Source organism: Protomyctophum parallelum (assembly GCF_964188405.1).
Source record: "Protomyctophum parallelum genome assembly, chromosome: 21".
In the NCBI taxonomy this organism is placed as follows: domain Eukaryota; kingdom Metazoa; phylum Chordata; class Actinopteri; order Myctophiformes; family Myctophidae; genus Protomyctophum; species Protomyctophum parallelum.
Window position 1 is genome coordinate 31,518,900 of NC_139713.1, and position 23,610 is coordinate 31,542,509.

General features: G+C 43.9%; 1 protein-coding gene across 5 annotated transcripts in view; it reads left to right on the plus strand.

Moving 5' to 3' along the window:
* Positions 1-388: 388 nt before the first annotated feature.
* pappaa (pregnancy-associated plasma protein A, pappalysin 1a) overlaps positions 389-23,610 on the plus strand; it is a 182,490-nt gene continuing 159,268 nt past the window's right edge. For 4 of the 5 annotated variants that reach the window (XM_083793928.1, XM_083793929.1, XM_083793930.1 and 1 more), the window contains exons 1-3: positions 389-1,677; positions 13,066-13,946; positions 14,417-14,643. In XM_083793928.1, the coding sequence (XP_083650054.1) occupies positions 1,287-1,677; positions 13,066-13,946; positions 14,417-14,643 (1,499 nt within the window). In that variant the 5' untranslated portion in view covers positions 389-1,286. Of the gene's footprint in view, positions 1,678-2,881; positions 2,965-13,065; positions 13,947-14,416; positions 14,644-23,610 lie in introns of those variants that run through there. The other variant, XM_083793932.1, reaches the window with a different exon arrangement.

The window sequence follows — 23,610 nt, forward strand, 5'->3', positions numbered from 1 at the left end:
ACTTATAAAATTGGAAGTAATGGTTAAAAAAAATTCATCAGTAACCCATTCAACAACAGCATACAACTTTAAAACATTTAATAAACTAAAACATCGCCAAGAAATACAGCACGATTTCACATCAAAAGTAACAGTTATACAGTGATCATTGTTTACTAGGCTACTGGGCGCTAATGGTCCTCATGTGGAGACTGGAGAGTCTGAGAGGAGAGCGGTGCTGTAGGATTGTTTGAATTGTAACCGCTAGAGGGATACATATACGCTTTCTAACTCTGTGTAAACACCATCCGATCACTATACGTGCCATAGAGAGAAAATTGCCGTCAGTGAGAGTAGCCTACCTGTGTGACTTCCCACTTCAAAAAACACAGCCCCGGAACATTTGAAACATGAGTTGCTCTTAAAAAGACTTACAGAGAGAGAGAGAGAGAGAGAGAGAGAGAGAGAAAAAACTAGCTCCTAAAGCGTACGACCAGTCCTGGCTCTCTCTCTCTCTCCAAGAGTCTCTAGCTCTGCTCCAGGCAAATCAATGAGGATCGCGATGCTTAGACTTCTGCTGCGCGCTCTCTCTCTGTCCCCGTTTCTCTCTCGCCTTACAAGATAATTTAGTAGACCTCTATAGTAGCCTACTACATTTTAACTTTTTGTGAAAGGCGACCAAAAATGCAAGTTTATAGGATATCATTTTTAGTCTAATTTTCCTCTTTTTTTTGTTGTGTGCAATAAAATGAGAGGTCGCTTTCTTTTTACTTTTCTTTGGAATTTAATATGTGGGATTTTTTTGTATATTGTTTTACGGGCAGGATAAGGAAACAATCAAAAGGTGTGACAAGTCGCTTGGCGGACAACTGTGGATTTCTGCGAGTAACTCCTACCATCTAAAGGGGATGAGGGGGCATCCGTCGGACCCCCCTCTTGATTGATTACTTATTAGTCATCCCTTTGGCTAAATGGGACCCATTGAAAAGGCACCGTGGAACACATACATGAATCAAATATTCCTGTGTCCCCTGAATGTCTCCAGAAGAGTAGTTTTGCTTAAGAGAGGGGGTCGTGGCTTAGCATTATAAAGAGGGAATAACAGCATAGCTTTATGGGTTTATTTAGACAGTTTCTACGCTTTGACATGCGGCTGTAAAAAACAGAGAAGAAATCTCCGGGAAGATTTCAAAGAGAACATTTTTTGGACCTACACATTTTCTAGTTATTCCAGTTTCTTTTCTTTTTTCCCCCTCCTTTTCTGTTTTTATATTATTGTTATATATTTTTTAACCATCTCCTTGAAAATGAAACTTTGGACATCTCCCTGGGTGTCTTGCCTTGTGATACTCATCTTGTGTTTTGGATCAGAGTGCGGGACAGTCCGGAGAAAGGGGAGATCCAAGAGGGAGCTGGTGCGCATGAGGGAGGCGAAAGCCACCATCCCAGGGGCTTGTGCCACACGGCTGCCCCGGGGCAAGCGCTCCTTGCCCGGCTTGGAGCGACGGGTGCTCCGGCAGCGGCGGCGCTCCTCGCAGGCGGAGGAGAACTCCCCGGGTCGGGGGAAAGCCGTTTATTTCACCGGCAGAGGAGACCAGCTCCGGCTAAAGCCGGGCGTGGAGATACCCAGAGGAAATTTTACCCTGGAGATGTGGATCAAGCCGGAGGGAGGTCAACGATCACCCACAGTGATCGCAGGTAGGATCACTGGCTCCCCCAAACATCATATTCTTGAATTATATAGTTACTATAACTATACTTTATGAACGGGTGAATTAATCTAGAAACTGAAATCTAAACTATAGAATATAGCGTAGCCTATTTGTTGTGAATTGTGCCAACAGTCCCCCAAAACATGCGTTTTTTAGTTGACAAGGAGTTTACCTATTATATATCAGACTAGACAGTGATGTAATCTTTCAAAAGTGCAGCGGAGCTTTTAGGTGGTGCAAGCATTGGCTCACCGAGGAGTGTGCTCACATTTTTTTATTCCGCCACATAAAAGGGGGAGGACACTCACCTACACAGTGCTAATCTCATACATTTTCAATATCAACATTCACGTTATAAAATGCTTTTTAACAAGATATGACTTGACTTGTTGTAGCTTGGAGGAGCATATGAATTCCCCGCAAAAGCCACAACCGAACGCCGCTGTGATATCGTTTTAATACCGCATCATTTGATTGGCAGCTGATGTCACTGTGCGTAAAAAATGTAATTTCTATGAACCACCGGGCTCGCTCGGGCGACTTGGCTATTTTAAAACTATGATGTAATGGTCCCCAAACTTTGAAAGTGAGCACGTCACCACACACCACACAGCCGCCGATGCAAAGCAAAGCGGGAGCGATTGGTTTGTTATTTTGGAGAGGAGTCCAGAGAGAGAGAGAGAGAGAGAGAGAGAGAGAGAGAGCAGCGCGTAATGCATGCCGCAATGTGGAGTGTTCCCCCCCCAAAAAAACCGACACCTTTGGATTGGCTACTGGATTTACTTTCGAACTCCGGCGTTTCCCCCTTGAATTACGCTAATAAACCTATATAAATACTGTATAATGGTGCCGCTTTGCAAAAAACAAACAAAACAAAAAAAACCCTGATCTACGTGAGGTCAGTTGTTTTGTTGTTATACGACAACCTCCCGCGATGGAGTAGAGTAGACTGTCTATTAATTAATTACTCATTGCTTACAGCTGCTGCTGCTCCTTTTCACAGCGGCGGCGGGCGGCGACGCGTAGGATATTCGGCGATAATAATCGGTGACGTTATCGTTTTCACAAACGTGCGCATATACATTAGTTTATTATGTACGGTACGTGGCGATATTCAAAATTCTATGGACATTGTTCAGTGTAGTCAAATAACGCACGCGCGGCACGGCAGTGACTGACAGTGTGGAGCACAATAGTCTACTCGGGTGTGTAGTCGTTTATTTATTACACATGTTAGAGAAAGGCGGTTAAAAACCAGAAGAACATACATATGGTACGTAATCTGTGAGAACTCTCTTTCAGCTGCAACCTTGCCACGAGGAGCACATTATGTTCTTCCTTATAGCAGCCTATATATTTGACAAAGTATACTGCATTGTCTCTGTTGTGGCTGTGCTTACTGCTTGTGACCTAGCAGCAGGCAGCACCGCTGTTTGTACAGCAGCGTAAATTGTAGTAGGGCTATATTTTGCATCTGCTTCTTTATGCCGCCGACAGGGAGCGTTGCACACACAAACTGAACTCACTGCCTGTTTCCTCACCAGTGCAGCTGGTCAGCTTTGAACTTAACTGAACTGAGGTTTCCTGTGTGTCACTTTATTAAGTGACTGGCAGGCAGCAGAGGCCATTACACAGAGGCTTACAACTAGGTTTCTATGCTTCTCTTGCCTTTCCCTCCTCCAAACACGGAGTCACACTCCCAACACAAGCTGTGTATGTGACACTACTAACTGACTAGGCAGTTGGACATGCATTACAAAAAGCCACCCCCCCCCCCCCTGTAGTTGCAGTTGAACTCGACAGGGACAATTTGGCTACTGTCGGTGAGCTGGAAAGTTCTACCTACTGTAGATATGTACATTTAACTTAAGGTGGCTGTCAACTTGGGCATGTTATTTTCAGGTCCATGTCCTGTTCAGCAACTACTGCTCCTGTAACACTCTGTAACAGGGGGAATACCCCTTGAGAACCAACAATAATCTTTTAACAACCAACCTAATCTTTTAAATCTAATTCAGGCGGCCACAACAAGGCTCCGGGGTCTCTAACAAACAGCCCTATGACCCTATCCCATTGTTTTGATCCAGAAGTGTGGTTGTTTTTGCTACAGCTGGTTCCCCCCACTGTGTTGTTGTTTTGACTGCTGATATTAGCGTATTCATTTATTTCCTCCCTGAGTATAGCTAATCATTTTCACTATTTGACAAGTACAAGATAAAAAATATATGTAACAAGACGGCACAGCTAAAGCACACACACACACACACACACACACACACACACACACACACACACACACACACACACACACACACACACACACACACACACACACACACACAGAGACACACACACACACACACACACACACACACACACACACACACAGAGACACACATGACATTAATGAATGAGTTTGGTGGCTTGGAGTATCAGAAGCCTAGCTGTCATGTTGATATTCCTTATTGATCACATTTGAATCCTCTCCAGTCTGCGCTGACCTGATATCGCCTCCTCTGTTATTGCATGCTAGGCTCATCATCGTGCCTGTGGACGACACCATAAAGCATTACACTTGTTTACAATAGGGTCCACCATGTTCAATTCATCATAAAAAGAAAGTAGACTGGGCTGATTTCTGTGAAACCACATGGGTTGGTTTGTGTATTTGCTTACTCTACCCATTGGAGTAGGAACCAGGGAGTGACATCATGGATGATGTCATGTATCTGTTTGAGGATAACACAAGCTTAGTGATCTCGAGAATGACATGTGCACAGAGGGAGCAAACGGGTTGAGTATAGTAAACATGGACACTGTCTGCAGTGTATTACACAAAGTGTCTGGCAACAGACAGGCCTCAGGGTGCAGTCCACACCCCCACCATGTATCCTGTGGGAAATTCCTTGGAGCAAGACACTGGACCCTAACCTACTCCTCAAGTCACTCTGGACAAGAGTACTTGACAGAAATTAGACTCACTGTATGAAGCCAATACAAGAGTTGTTTTCACTGGCTGTAGGGACAGATGGTAATGCTTCAGCTATTCTTGGTTGCGCATCGGTATCGTGCACCAAAAATAGGGTAGCCGATCTGCAAGCTCACACCATGTCACGCTGTGACGCGTTGGTTAGAGACATGCTATTTGGTACTTACATTTCGGTATGTGAGACTTGATCTCAGCATTTGACCCATCTCTTGGAGCGGTGAGCTGCACCCGTGCATGTGCATTAATTCCACCTCAGGTGCACCAATCACTGTGAATGGATACACTCTTGAATGTGTAGAAGAGTTCACATATCTGAGAAGTCTGATCAGCAAAGAGAATGCAGCAGAAAAGGACAGCAGAGCAAGGCTAGGGAAGGCTCACAGTGTTTTTGTTAGGCTCCAATCTATCTGGAAGTCCAAGCAGTACACTGTAAGAACCAAAGTCAGACTTTACAACAGCAATGTGAAGTCGGTGCTGCTGTATGGATATGAATGTTGGCGAGTCACAATGCATGATATGAAGATTGACACAACATGTCACACTGTGACGCGTTGGTTAGAGTCCTGCTATTTGCTACTTGCATTGCTGTATGTGAGACTTGTTCTCAGAATTTGACCCATCTCTTGGAGCGGTGAGCTGCACCCGTGCCACGCTCTGCAATCATTTAGTTGATCTAACCCCCCAATCTAACCCTTGATGCTGAGTGACAAGCAAGGAGGCATTGGGTCCCATTTTTACAGTCTTTGGTAAGACCCGGCTGGGGATCAAACCCCGACCTCCCAGATTCAGGGCAGATACTCTGCCTTACAAGTGAGCTTGTAAAGCTTGTAGATTGGGTATTTTGGGTATGCAGCACCATGGTACAACTGTGTTGTAGCCCAGTAGGTGAACCTGTAACGGGAAGTCTTGTCTTAAGCAAGCATTGCTCCTCCCTTGTAAGTCATTCTGGATAAAAACAAAAGGAAACTTTTAAATCTTAAATTGAGGAAGATTTTCTCAAAATGCAAATCAGCATGTTTCTTGATTTGTCGTTTGAGAAAATTAACAAAGTATAATTGAAGTTGACTGAATACTAAGCGGCCCAGGCTGACCCCTCTGACTGGGGTTTGCACATGTCATGCACACACACACACACACACACACACACACACACACATATATACACACACACGCACGCGCAATCAGAACATCGTGTCACACAATCAGAACATCGTGTTCTGTGTCCAAATGTTATGCAAACTTTGTTGTGCCCTATTAGCCCCTGCATCGGGTCATGTTGGACTGTCCCGCATCAAAGGGAGAGGAAAGTAAATCACAAGAGGAACAGAGGCTCTCTTCCATGACCTGCTGGGGACAATTATGTGCACACATTGGCAGATATGAGCTTTGATAACACAGCAGTGGTACAGTGTGGTACTATCATTTAGGGTTATGATGCTGAACTCGAATGCTTCAGCATTTTAGTTGACGAAGGATATTTTTTAAATGCGTAATATGAACCTGAATCCTTCATCTTAGTAGGTTCTTAAAGCAACATTACCATCATATCTTGGCAATTTATAGATATTATATTGATATTGTGATATGAGTCACTATTGTTTTTTGAGGGGCGCTAGCCCCTCTATGCCCAGATTTGTGTGTTTGTGTGTACCCGATAGTGATGATTTGATTGGCTGAGCACCCCATAGCGATGATTTGATTGGCTGAGCACCCCATAGCAATGATTTGATTGGCTGAGCAATGTGCATATTGAGGCTAAAAAGTGAGGACGCCACAAGTGATTAGCCGGATTGGACTTGAGGATAAAAAGTGAGGACAATAGGCCAGGAATGTGATGATGTATGATGAATGATGATGATATAAATCACACCTGTGTGAAGTGAGGGGCCACTTCACACAGGTGTGATTTTTAAGATACAAAACATGTACTGTCATCACAATAAAATATTTCATCGCCTATCAACGTGTTAGGCCAGAAATATGTTTATTTTATTTTATTATGGCCATGTGGTATACAGTAGGTGAAAAAAAATCATACAGCATTTGGAAAGTTTGGGGAACAGTTTAAAGGCGCAGTGAAACGGAAATGGTGAACAACATGAAACACCGGTCTGAAGTTTCTGAACCAATCAGAGCGTCGCATCCCTTCAGGCGATGGGACGGTAGCTAGGGACGGTAGCTATGCTAGGCGCAACAGCGTGGTGTTGTTTGTTTATAAATCATATGGTCGGCCAGCACAACCAGTTTACTGTTATGTGGCTTATTTCTTCCATATAATGTTTTCAGATACATATTCTAGCGTGATGATTAAGTTGAAAGCGAGTAATACACTGTCTGGATGTTATCTGGAATGGAAATAAAAACGGAGTATTCTGTAATCAATAGCAGCTGTGATGGACGGACGCACAAATATGGGAAATTAAACGGGTGAGCTTCATTGTTATTGGCTTTTATCGATGTGTATCTCTACACGTCATCACGCAGCACGTTTTCGTTTTAATAAATAAATAATGCAATCGTTTTTATGGACCTTTGATATAAAAACACACAGAAATGAGAATTTTCAAAAAAAATTGGCATCCATTGTTAGGTATGCCCATATAATGACCACGGATATGGTCTAAAAGTGTGAAAAACGTCTTTTTCATTTCACTGCACCTTTAAAACATAAGTGACACACACCCCCAACCCTTATACCAAGTGGCAGATGTGCTGCTACTAACCACCTCAGTTGGTCGCCGCAGAACATGATTTTTAACACTCAAATGTCAAAATGTCCAGATGCAAAGTAGACAACGACCAATTCAATCCTAGATTATTTATTTTTATCGGGTATCAAGTTGGGAATGCAACTTGTAAGTGATGATTCAGAGTACATCTGCTATTTTTGAACATTTTGAGACATTTTTGAAAGTGTTTGAAATTGTTTAAAATTTTCAATAATTTTGAATTTTTCTAACACAAATATCTTCTGGGGGTCCCTGGCACAAAAAATACAACAAACAGTTTGAGAACCTTTAAGCTAGCACACCGGTTGCGGTTGCACTCCTGGCCATTTATACGCTGAACTAGGCTTTTTAGAACCCAATGGGTTTTTGGCACACCGGTGGTCACGCTCCCTCCATCGGCGTGCCTCTCAGAACGGTGCTGAGTCAGCGCAGTGGCAGGCTTGGCACCGCTCCATGTGGCAACACCGTTGTTGAGCGCCTAGCTCGACGGGGCGGGCGGACGGACGGACGTCTCCGGGCTCGAGCCCACTGTTCATGGCGTGCCTGTCTTGAAACATCGAGATGGTTTTGCAGAACGTGTGGGTTTCTCAATGTCACTGATCCCACCACCAGCTCAGCGTTTCATTGATTCAACATTATCGTTGCTGTCGTCGGGCAGAAACCTCTTATCTCCATTTGTTTTCATGAATTAATGCCCTAATTGGTGCTTTTGTGTGACACTGTAGTATGATCAAGTAGGGCAGGCTACGTTTCACGCAGCGACCTGGGATCGGACCCCGGTCGGTCTCCAGCTCGGCATCGGCAGGTAAAAGGCAGGATTTGCCTGTTACCTGCCGATTCCAGCTCGGTGCACAAAAGGTTACATTAGTGTCGGAAGTGTCGTGGACTGCTGGAGTGTGCCCTTGTGTGAGGGACGTGAGGGACACGAGAAGTCAGAAAGGAGGGGGTAGTGTAGCGACCCCGCAAAAGACACGGCCGTAACTTGCTCCTCCAAGGGAGCTAGTTCTCAGTTACCTGGTGAGCGAAACGTTACAATATTCATACATGGACCTTGGCATCTCTATTGGCCATGTCAGGTTAGGGGTGTCCACATTGTTTTGCAAAGGGGGTCGTATTTGGAAATAAGAAAATACCTTATCCCATCATAGGTGAAGGCTAAAAAATATATATATATTTAAGAATTGAAATACAATTATTATTAAATAAATAAATAAATAAATAAAAAAGGTAAAACAATTAGTGAAAATAGCCAATCTACAAGCTCAGAAGTCAGAACACATTGTGAGCTTGTTCATCATTGCGACATCTTAACTGGGGCTTGAGTGGTTAACAAAGCGCATCATCATGATATCAAACAGGTTTCCATCTTCAAGCCACTGGTGTCTGGGAAAACGCAGTTTAAATTACCATCACCTTGCCCTCCAGCCCGATATGCCCTTCCTACTGTGTTGGTATGTTGTGATAAGTACGTTATAAAATGCCACAAAATCCCCATTTGAGTCATTAAATTTAATGGGGGTGTTTCAAGTGCTGGCACGGTTAAAGAGTAAGTTACAGAGTAAGTGGTAGCAATTTATGTTATCTGACATTCATAAAAGCAGATTGTTCCTTTATAATGGCTGAGAGACAAGACGATTTGGATTAGCTGCTTTATAGGGTTAGTGGCAAAAAAAACACCCCGCCTGGAAGTGAACCAAACAGTTGGAGGCGGTTTTCAAATGAAACCTGTGACAGTTCATTCAGCGCCCTATTATTTATAGCATTTTCATTGCTTAAGTAAATTGTTTGGTGGAATGAATCAAACGTGACAGTTTGGTCCAAGGCCTACGCTTAAGTAGTTCTGGAGAGTTGCGAACTTAAGGATCTATATTAAGCGCTTAACCCATTATGACCTGCATGAGACCGATTCTACAATTACCTTCTAAATCAGTAGTTCTCACACTTACATACAAATAGCAGATCTAAGCTCGCAGTGTGGCACGAAGTGACGTGCTGTGAGCTTGTAGATCTGCTCTTCTTTTGAATTACCAACCCTAAAAGCTGTGTATATGCTTTGTTGCACAATTGAATAATGATATACACGCTCATGGCACAAAATTTCGACACGTTTAGAAATGTTTTAATTGTTTTAAAAGCGTTGAAATGTTTAGACAGTGTTCAGCATATTATACTGACATGGCCAACATAGGGATGCCAGGTTGACAGTGGTTAATCAATATGCCATGTTCGATGGACGTAATTGGTCCCCGTCTAAAAGCATCAGTGGAATTTTCCAGTATCTCTTTCGGGCCGCACCGTGCGTCACTCTTGTCCGACAGTATACACAGCACCTTTCCCTGACCCCCTCAAAGCCGGAACAGTTCAAACGTAAACCAAAAGTCCCTGCACACTTTTATCAGGTACCTCTGACATTTCTCTTTCTGTTTTTCTTTTCTCCCCCCCCCCTCCCTTGTATTTCCTTGTGGGAAAGACAAATGGCAAGTGCAAGCAAGGTTGCCTTTGAACTTGACAGCTCTTAACTGTAGTGTGTGCATATGCAAATACCCCAGTGTTACATGCATGCGTTTGTGTATGTATTAGGGCTGCACTTGCGCAGCAGCGTTTCACTTTGTCTGCAAATTATGTGTATAAGCGTGTGTGTGTGTGTGTGCGTGCGTGCGTGCGTGCATGCGACGTGCGTCCATGCGTGTTTGGCCGCTGTGACCACCCAGCCGCAGTGCGCACACACTGTATAAAAATCCTCAGTCACGAGGACCTGTGAAAGGTCTGTTCGGGTCCAATTTTCTTTTGCACCCTCAGAGCTAAATTCTCACTGAGGATTTTCTACTATGCAGGGTCTGGAAAAGTGTACTGTGTTAGATTAATTGAGCATGGCAGAATTATGACAGCTGTTTACACTGGGAGCCCTACGAACATTTTAGCGCACCTTTTAGCCTTGAGTGCACTAGCTGACAGATGGGGAGGCCCCCCCCCCCTCCCTTCCACTAGTAGTGGAAAGCCTGCAAACGTCATCCACCAAAGGACTGACCTTGATGCTGAACTCGTCAGCCTCGCCTCTTTGAAGATTACGCCATTAGAATATCCAGCTAATGAGTGCATATTGGCGTTTGCATCCCATTAGGAAGCGGTCACGTTATAGCTAGAAATCTGTTTAAGGGAAAACCCATTGCACGACTGTGTCGCTTGCTTCAGGGAAAAAACGGCCGACCTACAAGCTCACGATCCCGTCGTGCATGCGACCGAGCCCATATCAGACATTATAGCCAGACAAGAGACAACTGTAGCACATTGACATGAGGCTGGAATTAACGTGAGTTGGATGTTCACCTTGATAATCTGCAATTATGATTTCAGACCATGCTCATTTTAGTACAAAGCAAGATGTGAAAGCTATATCAAATGCTTTTCTGTTTACTAAAGAGCAGACTGAGATGGGGAGACCCCCGTTACCGAACAAACACTCTAGTGTACACTATAGCAATGATTGCTACTGCGTCAGAATATAGAGCTGATTTTAACAAAGAAGATATAATTTACAGCAATCTGGTGCATCCTGTATCAAATAAAGCTGGTTTAAAGGGGTTTGAACCAGTTTTATTTAATAGGCACATGATGCACCAGATTGAGTCGGTTACAAACAGCTGAGGAGGACGCTCCTTTTGCACACGTGTGTGTGTGTGGGTGTGTGTGTGCGCGCGCGCGCACGCACGAGTGCTTTTGTATGTGGCGCTGTAGTATGATCAAGTAGGGCGTTAATTTATGAAGGAAAAAACTACCAAAAGTTATAATATGGAGGTAAGAGGTTTCTGTCCCCAACAGCGACGCTCTGCGTGCACGCGAGGAATGTGTGCCTGCATGTGGCAGAGGTGGATTCAAACCCCCTCCAGAATCGTCAACAGTACGAATGCAGACTTCCACATTTTTCAGATACAATGTTTTGGTCACTTTCACCTCGTACATGTCTGGGTACAGTCACAGTAGATTGGAAGATTGGAATATATGACGCGTGCACGCACACACATACAGTACACACACTGCCCTCCCCCCACAAGCGCTAAACAAACAAACAGTACCCATTCAGAGATCCACTAAAGGACTTTATAAACATTGTTACGCGCTGGTTTTGCGCGGACAAAGTGTCCGATCTACAAGCTCACGATTGTGTCGGAGCGCGGCATGCCGTGAGCTTGTAAATCAGCTATGTTTGGCCTTGTGCGACACCGGCTAGCGGCCGAGCATAAATCCGGGCTTAAGAAGTGAAAACACATTACCATGCTGAAGCTGACATACGTGTTCCAAGTGCAACAGGAAAAAGGTGTTTTGGTGCCTCTAGAAAAACACGTTTTTTTGCAGAAAAATAACCTCCTCTCTGGCTGCACCGCTGGCGAGGGTGGGGGGGCATTTACATGGAACAGCTTTAAATGCACTCAATGTTCATGAAACTCCTTTTTGGAGGAGACTTCTACGGGGTCTCCCTTAGCTAAACATGCACTTCCACCCAATTTCCAGGACAGCGTTCCCCTTATGTTATCAGAGAATGTATCGTATTAGTAGATTTGCTCACTAATCGAGACCACATTGTGCGTCTGCATCTGATAAATGACCAAATAACCCTCAACGAATTTTTCCAACAATGTTCCAGACTAATCCTTTAGTGTGTGTGTGTGTGTGTGTGTGTGTGTGTGTGTGTGTGTGTGTGTGTGTGTGTGTGTGTGTGTGTGTGTGTGTGTGTGTGTGTGTGTGTGTGTGTGTGTGTGTGTGTGTGTGTGTGTGTGTGTGTGTGTGTGTGTGTGTGTGTGTACACACGCTGAATTATATTAAAGGACCACTTCACCACTTTTCAACCTACCTTCATTGATCTTCACTAATGTTCATGATAACAAAATGTTTTACTTTGTCTGTGTCTCCTGGGAGGGCTGTGGGCAGTTCAGAAACCCGTCAACCATTGACAACATCGATGGGGAATCCAAGATAATAGAAATGGAAGACTTTCTATTCCTGAAAAGTTGCAATGTGAAAATGGAAATTATCGTTCTCACGATAATACAATATAAAAAATTGTAAAATACATCTACCCAACGATGATGGTGGATGGGTTTCTGATCAACTGCCCACAGCCCCCCTATGAGACGCAGACTGAGTAGAAAAATAGTTGTGGTATTTTATCATGAACATTAGTGCCCCGATTATATGATGATGAGTTGAAAAGTGGTGAAGTGGTCCTTTAACACAAATGCTGAACTGACATTCGCATTAACGATTGGCAAAGGGGTGACTCGAGGCGGACCTCCCGGCTGGCTGTTATTGAAAAGGGAGCTTGAAATTGTGGAGTGAATGTGTCGTTGGGCCGGGGCCAGTACACTGAGGCCCTCCACCGAGACTAAACTCCAAATGTTAAATAACGTAGTATACAAAGGAACGAGGGGTGAAATATTTAGTTGGCATGTTACTCTTTGACTCATGGCTCAGCTTGTTCTTGACTAAAGATCCGTCCTGTTTTCTTCTTGAGGGGAATCTTAGAACGATGCTTTGTGTTTCCTGGTCCTCTCTGTCCTGTCTTCGTGTCTTTCGTCATGTACCTCTTCTTGGTGTCATGCACGCACACACACATTGACTGACCCGTCTCTCTCTCTCTCTCTCTCTCTCCCGCTCTCAGGTCTCTATGACAAATGTTTCTACGCCTCCAGCGATCGAGGGTGGCTGCTCGGAATCCAGGCGGTCAGCGAGCAAGGCAACCGTGACCCTCGCTTTTTCTTCTCCCTCAAAACCGACCGCGCACACAAAGTGACCTCCATCCACTCCAACGCCCGCTACGTGCCCAACCAGTGGGCGCACCTGGCCGTCACATATGACGGCATCTACATGAAGCTCTTTGTCAACGGCGCCCAAGTGGGCGTCAGTCGGGAGCAGTCGGGCGACGTTTTCAGTCACCTGACGAAAAAGTGCAAGGTGTTAATGATCGGCGGGAACGCGCTGAATCACAATTACCGGGGCGCCGTGGACAGGGTGGGTCTCTGGAGGCAGGCCCGAGCGCAGAGGCACATCATCCGGGACATGCGTGGCCACGAGGACCCCCAGGACATCCCTCAGCTCGTCATCAGAGAGACCTTCGAGCACCCGGCGCGGAAGTGGCTGACCGTGAAGGACGGAAACTTTCCCCGGCCCGAGCAGCAGCAGGCAGGCGGCGGCGGGCGGCCAAGTTTTGCGCACGGTGGCGGCAGTGGCGAGGGATTCCTGGACACTACCCTGGAGCCACCGGCGTGTGGCCAGACCGTCTGCGACAACGTGGAGGTCATCCGCAACTACAACGCCCTGTGGACCTTCCGCCGGCCCAAGACGGTGCGCTACCGCGTGGTCAACGTGTGGGACGACGCGCGTCGGCGCCCGACCGTGTCCGACCACCAGATCAGCCTGCAGCACCAGCGGCTCAACGAGGCCTTCGGCCCGTACAACATCACGTGGGAGCTGAGCGTGCACAACGTCACCAACTCCTCGCTTCGCCACCGGCTTATCCTGGCCAACTGTGACATCAGCAAGGTGGGCCAGTGTTTGATTTCGTACCGACTGAAACAGTGTGACTCATAAATGTCCGTCGACCACCTTTTTTTTCCACCGATTTAAAGTAAATGGAAACTAAATGAAAACTAAGCTGTGATGACTAAAACTAAGACTGAATATATTGACAATTTTGTCAACAAATTAAAACTAGATTAAGGAAGGGACTAGTGGACAAGTAAAAGACACAAGTCATTTTACAGTAGGCTGCATGCTGAAAATGTACGGCAATTGTGCGCAAAAGGTTAAAATCAGCCATTACGACAACAAAAAAAACAACTGTAGATTTAGTCGACTAAAATCGCATGACATTCAGTCGACTAAAACCAGACTAACACTAAAGCATTTCAGATGACGAAAATATGACAACAACGAAATGAAACTTTATTCAAAAGACTACAACTAAAAACTAAAATCTAAATTTGTTGCTGCCCTAAAATCAACCCTTGAAGGTGGGCGACGACATGTGCGACCCGGAGTGCAACCACCCACTCACGGGGTTCGACGCGGGCGACTGCATGTCCGGCCACTGGAGCCGCTGCCCCGAGTACAAGCAAGGCAACGGAGTGTGCGACCCCGAGTGCAACTGGGAGAACTTCTTCTACGACCTGGGAGACTGCTGCAACCCCAACGCCACGGACGTGACCAAGACGTGCTTCAACCGCTCGTCGCCTCACAAGTAAGACCACGTTCTTCACGTTATGTTTGCATGAAACCAGAGCGCTGCAGTATGCCGTTTTTTGGTGTGATGTTATTTTAAGAGGGTTAATACAATTTCGCCGTTGAAGGTGCAGAAACCTCTTATCTCCACGTTCTAACCTTTTTGTGTTTCTTTTTTTTTGTTTAGTTTTTTGTTTGTTTTGTGATTTAATGCTACTTGATTGACTTCATATTACAGCATCAAAAGTAGTAGATTTACAAGCAAACTTGTAGATTTACTAGTTTTATCTCCTGCAGTCATCTTATGGATTGTGAATTTGCAACCTATTATGCTTGTTTGATATTGTTGAATCACTTTTGTTTCGATAACCACGAAACCAATCGTGCCCACACAATATAGCATTTGCATGTCTAGAGACCACACATCTTCCCACACTGGTGTCCCTGAGGAGAGTTTTAGATATTGTCTCTGTTGGGTGGAAACCATCTTTCGGCATTCGAATTCAAACACCACACGGCAAAGTAGCAGATCGACAAGCTTGAAAAGCGCGGTGTTTCGAGTTTGCGGATCTGCTACTTTTTATGCTTTTGTATGATGCTGTTCAATATGGGGCGTTAATTTACAACAACAAAACAACAAAAAACACACACACACCAAAAGTTAAAATATGGAGATACAAGGTTTCTGCCTGACAGCGACGATATCCAATCCCACTGCCTCCTGAGCCTTTGGGCTGTAGTCTGAGTGTACGTCTGAGTGTGTCCTCTCTATAGGGCTGGACAGTCCAGTTCAGCATTGGCCTGCTTCAGGCAGAGCTCCACACACATAGGCCAAAGTGTGTTCAGACTGGCCTGCTTCAGGCAGAGCTCCACACACATAGGCCAAAGTGTGTTCAGACTGGCCTGCTTCAGGCAGAGCTCCACACACACAGGCCAAAGTATGTTCAGACTGGCCTGCTTCAGGCAGAGCTCCACACACATAGGCCAAAGTGTGTTCAGACTGGCCTGCTTCAGGCAGAGCTCCACACACACAGGCCAAAGTGTGTTCAGACTGGCCTGCTTCAGGCAGAGCTCCACACACATAGGCCAAAGTGTGTTCAGACTGGCCTGCTTCAGTCAGAGCTCCACACACATAGGCCAAAGTGTGTTCAGACTGGCCTGCTTCAGGCAGAGCTCCACACACACAGGCCAAAGTGTGTTCAGACTGGCCTGCTTCAGTCAGAGCTCCACACACATAGGCCAAAGTGTGTTCAGACTGGCCTGCTTCAGGCAGAGCTCCACACACATAGGCCAAAGTGTGATCAGACTGGCAGCCCAAATCACATTTTGGACTCGGATGCCAGTCCAACATTCAGACATCCTGAGATTGATTGACGTCACACTGTTAATTAGCATTATTGCCGGGACCTTTTCAGTCATTGGCCCGCCGTTTTCCCCCGGGACCTTTTTGATCGTTCATTGGCCCGATTGACAGCCAATGACATGCCGCAACAGTTAGTCCTAAAGATTGTATTTTGTACAAATGAATCCAATATTATATATTGACTTGCCTACATACAGTAGTCTGAACAAAGCTTTTAGGCAGAGGGGCCAAATAAACTGGACAGCATTCTTGGTAACTAACGGTGGAGCCCAGAAAGCGTTTTGTCCACTCCCCTCCCCCTACTATGCCCAGAGGTCCTAATTAAGGTAGGTAGGTTGATTGGAGAAAACGAGCAGGTTTTGGTTGGGTTTTGGAACCGGCTACAGTCAAAACTGTGTAGGGGGCAATTAGAGGTCAGAAATGAGTGGCCAACATGGCTCACGCTTTATATGGCAATGGAAATCATTTCAGAAATACACGCAACTGTGTCCAGGAAAGCCTCAACAGACATATTGGACAGAGGTAGTTACAGTATGTAGGCATACTGTATATACCGTCGCTGTCGGTAGAAACATTGTATGTCCAAGACGGTTACTTGTACAGGACATTGAGCAAAATCCTTGAGCAAAAGCTAAAGTATGGCAAGTTCATGTCTTGCCTGAATTATTTGCTGTTATTGCTGTTGAAAAATAGCAGATCTACAAGCTTGGAGCTAGGAGCTAGGAGCTAGGAGCTTGTAGGTCTGCTATTTTAGAAAAATCGAAGAACGACTGACATAGAAACATAGCTTTTTCAGAAAACTGTCAGGATGTAGAAGACATTTTTAGAATCTGATCTCAGGTCAGAATGGGTTAATGCCCTTTCTCTGTAATGTACAGAGAAAGGGCATTAACCAGGGGAGCTTGGCTCACCCTATTGACACCACTGTCACAACGGGTCACGATGCGACGCGTTGTGAGCTTGAAGATCGGCTATTCTTGCTGCTTTCGCTCGACCCTCTGGACTGATGAATTAGGCCTACTAGAACGGTGCCCGGTGGGGGATCAGATGTGATCAATTGGCTAATATTGTGATGTCAGAACAGGCCAGCTCCATATATGGAGATCTACAGTAGGGGCGATCTGGATTTGGGCCCTGGCTGTCCGGAGCCTGGGCAGAGGCTTTTGTGCTGGTTCTGGACAACCGGCGATCCGACGGACTTGACACCAGGCACTGCCCACTGGTGTGGAACGCTCGTGTCATATTTGAAGTCGATGGGGTTTCCGAGTTACGTGGATTTCAGACGTGCATACATTCAGAGAGTTGGTGCATTTATAGATAGAAGATAGGTCGTTAAACGACCAAGGTAAAAGTTAAATCTAGGAGATACAAGGTTTCTGTCCAACAGAGACGATGTATACATCTAAAGAAGGGGGGAATACTCATGGAGAAACCATTACTGTTCTCAAAACCATAATCAAAATATGAAATCATGTCCCAGATTGTTCAAAGAATGTTTGTTGTTGCTGCATGATTACCAAGCGTTGCCGCTATATCCTGGCTTCCAGAAGGGTGTTATTTCTTCTTTTTTTTTGGTCTTGTGTTTTTTATTTTTTTGATGGAGTGACATTAAGCAGAAGAGACAATGAGAAAAGGAACAAGATAAATTTCCTACAAATGTGCGTATATCTCTCCGGAGAGGGAATGTTTTTTTTCTCCTGCAAACCGCAGCGGGCATGATTGAAAGCTGGCAAGTGGACTTTATAATTTATTAGAGGTTTTTCTGTCAGGGACCTTGAAAGGCATTCAGTAGTATGATTGTTTGTTACTTGGCGCACTGGAGCTCAACACAGTAGACTGAGACATTTTGTGGCCATTGTAGGGGGTCCTTGTGGTTATACGCCAGGGGAAAAATGAAAAAAATAAAAACGGAACACGATTGGCCAAAATTCGAATGCTCGTCGACGTTTTTGGATGCTGTCATGGCGGAAAAAACACGGGGGGGGGGGGGGGGGGGGGGTACTAAAAAGACCTTGTATGGGCTATTGTGTGAGATTACTCGTGCATTTCTGATGTATTTACCTAATCAAGGACATGTGTCTGTTTTTGAGCATAAAGCATCTCCCCTCTCACGTTTCACTCCCATCCACCACATCTCAGTCATCATTACCTGGAAGTAAAAGTACCAATACCACAATGTAGAATTGAAATGCAACTTACAACTTAAGTGAAACTCAAGACTGTACTCGAGTAGCGCAACAGTTTTGGCATCTAAATACTTAAAATAGCAAAACAAATACAAATACAAATACTAATTACTGCGTACTGTGACTATTTTTTAATAGATGGAAGTAGAATAAAATAGGGCTTAATTAATTGGTTAATGGATGCTTTGTAATAATAATAATCCTAAATCTGCAATTGAGTAATTTGTAACTAAAATGGTTCAATAATGGTAGTGGAAGTATTAACCTCTTATCTTCATAATTGTAACGTTATTATTCTTCAATGAATGCCCTACCTCGCATACAAGTGCCACACAGAAGTAGTGAAAATTGCCCATCTACAAGCTCACAACGAGCCTCAATGTGATGCGTTGTGGGCTTGTAGATCGGCCATTTTCACTAAGAGAGAGAGAGAGAGAGAGAGAGAGAGAGAGGTCTTGAGAAGAAAAGAATATCGAGATAAGCTCCCCAAGTGGTTGCTTATTTAGCTTTGATTATGGTATGTCTGGGGAGACTTCGCGGAGAGAAGGCCGCGCACTACAAACATTTCCACATTCCCCCATAATTGTGGAATTCTGGACGAACAATGTGGCACATATGCACAGCCGAAACAATGGTTGTGAGGTCTCTCGCATTTATTTTTCTAGCCTTTCACGCCTGTTACCACTTAACGTGTAGTCGTATTTAGGAATCTGGCTAGCAGGGGATGCGAGTTTTTAGAGCAGCATGCGTGCAGTGTCTCTGATAATAACCCCCCTCCCTCCCGCCTCCCCATTTAGATCAGGGAGATATTTAGCATTGTTTTCAATCCCTTTAATTTCACCACTTTTGTTTTCTGGCTAGTGTTTGCTATTGTGGGGGGGGGGCATTTCTTGTCTGCTTATAAGATCCTTTAGGGCTTGTTTCTCTGTAAAGTCCCATGTAAATATTAAGGTAGTTATTGGGGGGGATGCTTATTTGAGCTTGCTTCCTCTGTGGCTCTCAAGCTGTTTAATGTCAAGGAACTCCAAATTAATTAATGTATTAATGCCGGAAATAGCAGATCTGCAAGCTCATGCGCTTGCAGTGGTATATTGGTTTTAAAGTTTAAAGTGCTCACAGTGGCCTATAGTTGCTTCTTTTGGGCTTCAAATCAAATCAAACTTTATTTGTATAGCACCAACAGCCAAAGCTGACCAAAGTGCTGAACAGAGTAAAACAAGACAGTGGAGCATAGCAATATAAAACAAACATATAAATGGTTGCTTATTTTCTACACTAAATCTGGCTACGCTGATTTCTTTGTGGACTGATCATTAACATTTCTAAGTATGGACCCATCCTGCAGGAATATCTATAGCTCAAAGCCCATGCAGCGATATCCTTAACATCACCATAATCTTTTTCTCTTAAATATATTGATTCCGTACTTTATCATACTACAGTGTCACACAAAAGTGTACACAATCGCAGATCTACAGGCTCAAAACATGAACAAATTTGAGCGTGTAGGTCTTTATATATATATATATATATATATATATATATATATATATATATGTTAATATATATAATTTTTAATTTTTAATTTGAATCCTTAAAGCTAACACTATTTGTTTTTGGACATACTGTATGAGGTTTCCACCCCATTCCCCACAGCCCCAAGAGGTCCTTGAAGGGGCTAAATTTATAGCTACAGCAAGAACCCAATGAACCCTGCAGGTCTTTGACTCAACTAGTGTACAAAATAATCCAAATGGATGTGGTTTCCCATAGAAATGTGTCCGCGACCCACAAATGGGCCCCGACGCACTGATTTTGGTTCTAGACCAGTGGTTCCCAAACTTTTTTAGCTTGAGACCCAAAAGAGAGATTAGAAGTTTGCCCCCGGACCCAAACTATAGTGAAAATAGCAGATCTACAAGCTTGCGAGTCGTGACTATAACACTGTTTGGGAAACAGTGTTCTAGAGCATTGGTTCTCAACCTTTTTATACTGAAGTACCACCTCAGAAAAATATTGCCTATCCAAGTACCACCATAATAACTGATAAAATACCTGCCCTTTTTGTTCCATTCCTAAGCCAATAATGCTGCTGCTCTGACAAAACTCTGTCTAATCACTAATCAGCACAACTGATGATATTTCTAGTGTGAATAATCAAATCTTCTAACAGCTAGGTGTGCTGTCATACTCATTTTAGCACACCTGGAGAGCCTATTTCAATGAATTGCTTGGTCAGAAGAACTACCTGTAGTAATATGAATATTTCATTCCACTTTTGTCTTTTTTCTCCTTTTTTTTCACCAGAGGTTGGCTCAAGTACCACCAATGGTACCAGTAGTGTTTGGGAACGTGTATATATCTATTCTACGTCCAAGCATAGGCATGGTACCGCCCCGCCTGCCTCTGTCAGACTTTCCACCGAGGTTGATATATATGCTGGATAGTCTGCCGCGAGGTTACTCCGTGGTGGGAAATAAATAAATAATACATATACGATATAAGCGTAATACAAGAGAATGACAGCTTGGCACGCGCGACAGTAACTTTCATGTTTTGTAGAAGAGGCAAACTAATATATTGTTTATGCCATTTATTTGTGTACAGTGTAAACTTGAAACATTATTGTACTGTAAAAAGGTCTCTTTTCCCTTGATCTTTATCTTTTTTTAGTATAATAAAGTTTACTATAATTAGATTAATACACGATAATCAACACTTAACACTTTAACACCAAATCAAATCATACAAATACGTGTTCAATCAATCATTCAATCAAAGCAAATGGCATAAACAATATTTGTTTGCCTCTTCTACAAAAATAGAAGTTACTGTCGCGCGTGCCAAGCTGTCATTCTCTTGTACTTGTATTATTTCCCACCACGGAGTGACCTCGCGTCTGGTGAGACCATTGGGGCAAGACGGGCAGTGTCGGTAGGCTAATCAGAGGCAGGCGGGGCGTTACCATGTCTATGCTCGTTGGGAACCTCTGCTCAAGAGCATTGGTTCTCAAAGTGGGGTCCGGGGACCCCTAGGGGTACTTGAGGGAGTTCCAGGACGTCCCTAGCTAAACTACAGATAGTTATGAACCAAATGGACCCTTATGGGTCTGTACTCTGTAAACCATAAGGGGTTACGAGTTAAATTAACAGTGATTTTACAATACTAATTGGGACCTAAGAGTGCCTATGCTTGGACGTAGAATAGATATATACACGTTCCCAAACACTACTGGTACCATTGGTGGTACTTGAGCCAACCTCTGGTGAAAAAAAAGGAGAAAAAAGACAAAAGTGGAATGAAATATTCATATTACTACAGGTAGTTCTTCTGACCAAGCAATTCATTGAAATAGGCTCTCCAGGTGTGCTAAAATGAGTATGACAGCACACCTAGCTGTTAGAAGATTTGATTATTCACACTAGAAATATCATCAGTTGTGCTGATTAGTGATTAGACAGAGTTTTGTCAGAGCAGCAGCATTATTGGCTTAGGAATGGAACAAAAAGGGCAGGTATTTTATCAGTTATTATGGTGGTACTTGGATAGGCAATATTTTTCTGAGGTGGTACTTCAGTATAAAAAGGTTGAGAACCAATGCTCTAGAACACTGTTTCCCAAACAGTGTTATAGTCACGACTCGCAAGCTTGTAGATCTGCTATTTTCACTATAGTTTGGGTCCGGGGGCAAACTTCTAATCTCTCTTTTGGGTCTCAAGCTAAAAAAGTTTGGGAACCACTGGTCTAGAACCAAAATCAGTGCGTCGGGGCCCATTTGTGGGTCGCGGACACATTTCTATGGGAAACCACATCCATTTGGATTATTTTGTACACTAGTTGAGTCAAAGACCTGCAGGGTTCATTGGGTTCTTGCTGTAGCTATAAATTTAGCCCCTTCAAGGACCTCTTGGGGCTTCCGGGTCCATGTCCATCCACATGTCACTGCTGGGGAATGGGGTGGAAACCTCATACAGTATGTCCAAAAACAAATAGTGTTAGCTTTAAGGATTCAAATTAAAAATTAAAAATTATATATATTAACATATATATATATATATATATATATATATATATATATATATATAAAGACCTACACGCTCAAATTTGTTCATGTTTTGAGCCTGTAGATCTGCGATTGTGTACACTTTTGTGTGACACTGTAGTATGATAAAGTACGGAATCAATATATTTAAGAGAAAAAGATTATGGTGATGTTTAGGATATCGCTGCATGGGCTTTGAGCTATAGATATTCCTGCAGGATGGGTCCATACTTAGAAATGTTAATGATCAGTCCACAAAGAAATCAGCGTAGCCAGATTTAGTGTAGAAAATAAGCAACCATTTATATGTTTGTTTTATATTGCTATGCTCCACTGTCTTGTTTTACTCTGTTCAGCACTTTGTTCAGCTTTGGCTGTTGGTGCTATAGTTAAATTTCCCAATTGTGATTTTACAATACTAATTGGGACCTAAGAGTTAGAAATGCCATTTAATGGCGGTCCGCGGCCTAATAAATGTCAATTTGGGGGTCCTTGAAATAAAAACGTTTGAGAACCACTGTTCTAGCGTAGACACACAGATCTGGCCCGGCTTCGTCAGGGGGGCTGACGGGTCATGTGTTCCCCCTTGACCTTTTGACCTCTCCCTCTCGTCAATTCCTCTTGCTATGATTGGTTAATGGATATAGACCCTCTCTCTCTCTGTCTCTGTCAGTTTTCCCCCCAGTTTCATCTCTTCATGCACTCAGTGGTGGTAAAAGTACTCACATTCTTTACTTAAGTAAAAGTATCAATCCTGCAATACATAAATACTCTGTTACAGTAAAAGAAAAAGTCCTAAATCATTTACTTGGAAAAAAAAGAAAAAGAAGAATAAAAAATTGTAGTGGACTAAAAAGTTCAAAATGTATACAGACAGTTGTCTAAACCCAGAGCCTCCATCCGTGCGCATAAACCATGGCTCACGTTAATGGTTTTATGCAGTCGTGGAGTGAGAGGCGTTAAAACGCCTTCTTAGCACTTTCTTTTAAGCCATGACAACCCTTGTAAAACCACTTGTTGTGCTTCACCTGTGTTCGTTTCCGCTGCTTGAAAAAGAAAATACCAATCCTATTGTACTTTTACTCAAGTAAAGAAAAAAACGTAACATAAAAAAATGTGTACTTTCCCCCCACCACTGTCGACCTCAAAGGGGACAACAGCAAGGTGGAAGGTATTAAAAGAAAAGTGTACAGTAATTAAGCTGTAGATGAGTGATGGCTTTGGGGGGCCGTGGTGTTGACTGACTGGATGACGGCTGAAGCCAGGAGGCCCCGCACCAATCTAAACACTGTTCTGGGGCCGCAAGGTCGACGCTGCAACGCCAACTCCCCCTCCCCTCCCTCCCCGCCTTCCCAGACGTACAGTATGTACAGCACTGTTGACAAAAATCGAAAC